Source organism: Pundamilia nyererei, unplaced genomic scaffold (genome assembly GCF_000239375.1).
Source record: "Pundamilia nyererei isolate P.nyererei 1_Seehausen unplaced genomic scaffold, PunNye1.0 scaffold00060, whole genome shotgun sequence".
Taxonomy (NCBI): Eukaryota; Metazoa; Chordata; class Actinopteri; order Cichliformes; family Cichlidae; genus Pundamilia; species Pundamilia nyererei.
Genome location: NW_005187461.1, coordinates 3168244 through 3170004, shown reverse-complemented (window position 1 = coordinate 3170004; position 1761 = coordinate 3168244). Strand labels below are relative to the sequence as shown.

At 38.6% G+C, this 1761-nt stretch overlaps 1 protein-coding gene across 5 annotated transcripts in view; it reads right to left on the bottom strand.

Moving 5' to 3' along the window:
* The window catches only part of abcc8 (ATP-binding cassette, sub-family C (CFTR/MRP), member 8), a 58811-nt gene that overhangs the window by 41306 nt on the left and 15744 nt on the right, over positions 1–1761 (bottom strand). For all 5 annotated transcript variants that reach the window (XM_005734874.1, XM_005734877.1, XM_005734873.1 and 2 more), the window contains exon 6: positions 1245–1487. In XM_005734874.1, coding sequence (XP_005734931.1) covers positions 1245–1487 — 243 coding nt within the window. The remainder of the gene's footprint in view (positions 1–1244; positions 1488–1761) is intronic.

Sequence of the window (1761 nt, the reverse complement as noted above, 5' to 3'; positions counted from 1 at the left end):
AGCTGTGTTCACCACATAAAAGTCTCAAATGAAAATACCAAACACACATCATAATTATATTATTAAAACACATGGAATCTTTCTGGGAGCCATATTAAGAATTAACTCATCTATCGATTCTGCTAAAGAAAGAGGAATTGAAAGAGATAAATATTACATTTCATTAGAGAAAGTTTTTCTTCTTCTTTTTTAATAAGCAGCAAATAAAAATGTTATTACATCCATTTAAAACCGGCTTATGCAAATGGACGTATACCAGGAGGAAACCTTCAAAAATGCAGGGATGTGAAGCAAGCCCAACACAGAAAGTCAAAGCCAGCGAGGTGCTTTTATGCATTTCCTCATTTACATATATGGAGGTGAAAAAGTACTAGAAAGCCCTTATAGTATGCAAAAATGTAATCTAATATATCACCACCATAAATATCATAAATACAATAAGGTTTAATCAGCACATATCTAAAACAGTAGAGAGGATGGTATACAACTGGGGTAAATCCTAAATAAAACACAAGCACGATATAGAGAATAAGCCTGACCGTGTGTACATACACTACGCACATTCTCGTGGCAGTGTGACAATTCACTGTTTACATTAGTCAAGTACTCATCTCTATGATGTCTAAATAAAGTTTATTAGTCCCAGAGTTCAGCAAGCCATGAGTCACTGCAGGAAAGACATTGATTCAAACATACCCGGCAGAAACTTTTTTTTTTAAATGCACAGCAAAAACAGGCCAAAATGAAGAGAATAAGCAACATGTTGACTTCTCACAGAAATACTTAAAGTCTTATTTGTGTCTCAGAGCTCAACGTCCAAGATGATCCCCTGATAATCAAAAAGAAACACAGTGTTGAGAGTTTGTGTTCTAACTTTGCCTGTGTGGGATGGATTTCTGTGAAAGCACTGCTTTGCCCCAACAGGCCACAGACTTAAGTAAAGTAAATGAATTGACTGTAGGTGTAAATATGAGGGTGAATTTCAGTGATGGACAAAAGTTAGGGTATGCTAAAGAAGGCCCCGGACCCACACGGCCCTGAATTATTCATATTAAAGTCATGGACGGACAGATTTGTGCATTTCACCTTTGCTGGTTATCAGCGCCTGATATATATGCAATCATTTATTCAGCTTAAACAAGGAAATACAAGGAAAGCAGATGTGCTTTTGACACACACATTGACTATTTGCTGGACAACAACCTCAGCCCACTTACTGTTCACAAAGATCTACTAATACTAACCTTTTGGTCTTCAAAGGCCTTGCGAAGCTTTATATAGTTTGTGAGTGCTCTCATTGCTATGGGCAGTTTGCCAATGACCTTGAGGTCGATGGGTCGTTTGTGAGCAGAGGTAATGAAGGTGTTCATCCACCAGTAGGTGGCTTTGGACAACAAGTTAACGAAGGGCTGCAGGAAGCGAACGCCGAGGTCCTGAAGGTCTTCGGGAGGCTTCACCTCTGTTGGATTGGCGAAACACATGTAGCGCTGTGACAAAAAGAAGAGCTTTGATTAACTGTTCAATTCCCCCTAGTTACCTGAAAACTAAGAGTGAACTCTAAAAACCACTGATTGGGCTTTAAATGTACAGAAATATCGACTAACCTGTGCACAGCAGACGATAATTATATGTCAGCTGAATAGACTCTTATTAGTAGGGTTAATTATACAGGGAGTGCAGAATTATTAGGCAAATGAGTATTTTGTCCACATCATCCTCTTCATGCATGTTGTCTTACTCCAAGCTGTATAGGCTCGAAAG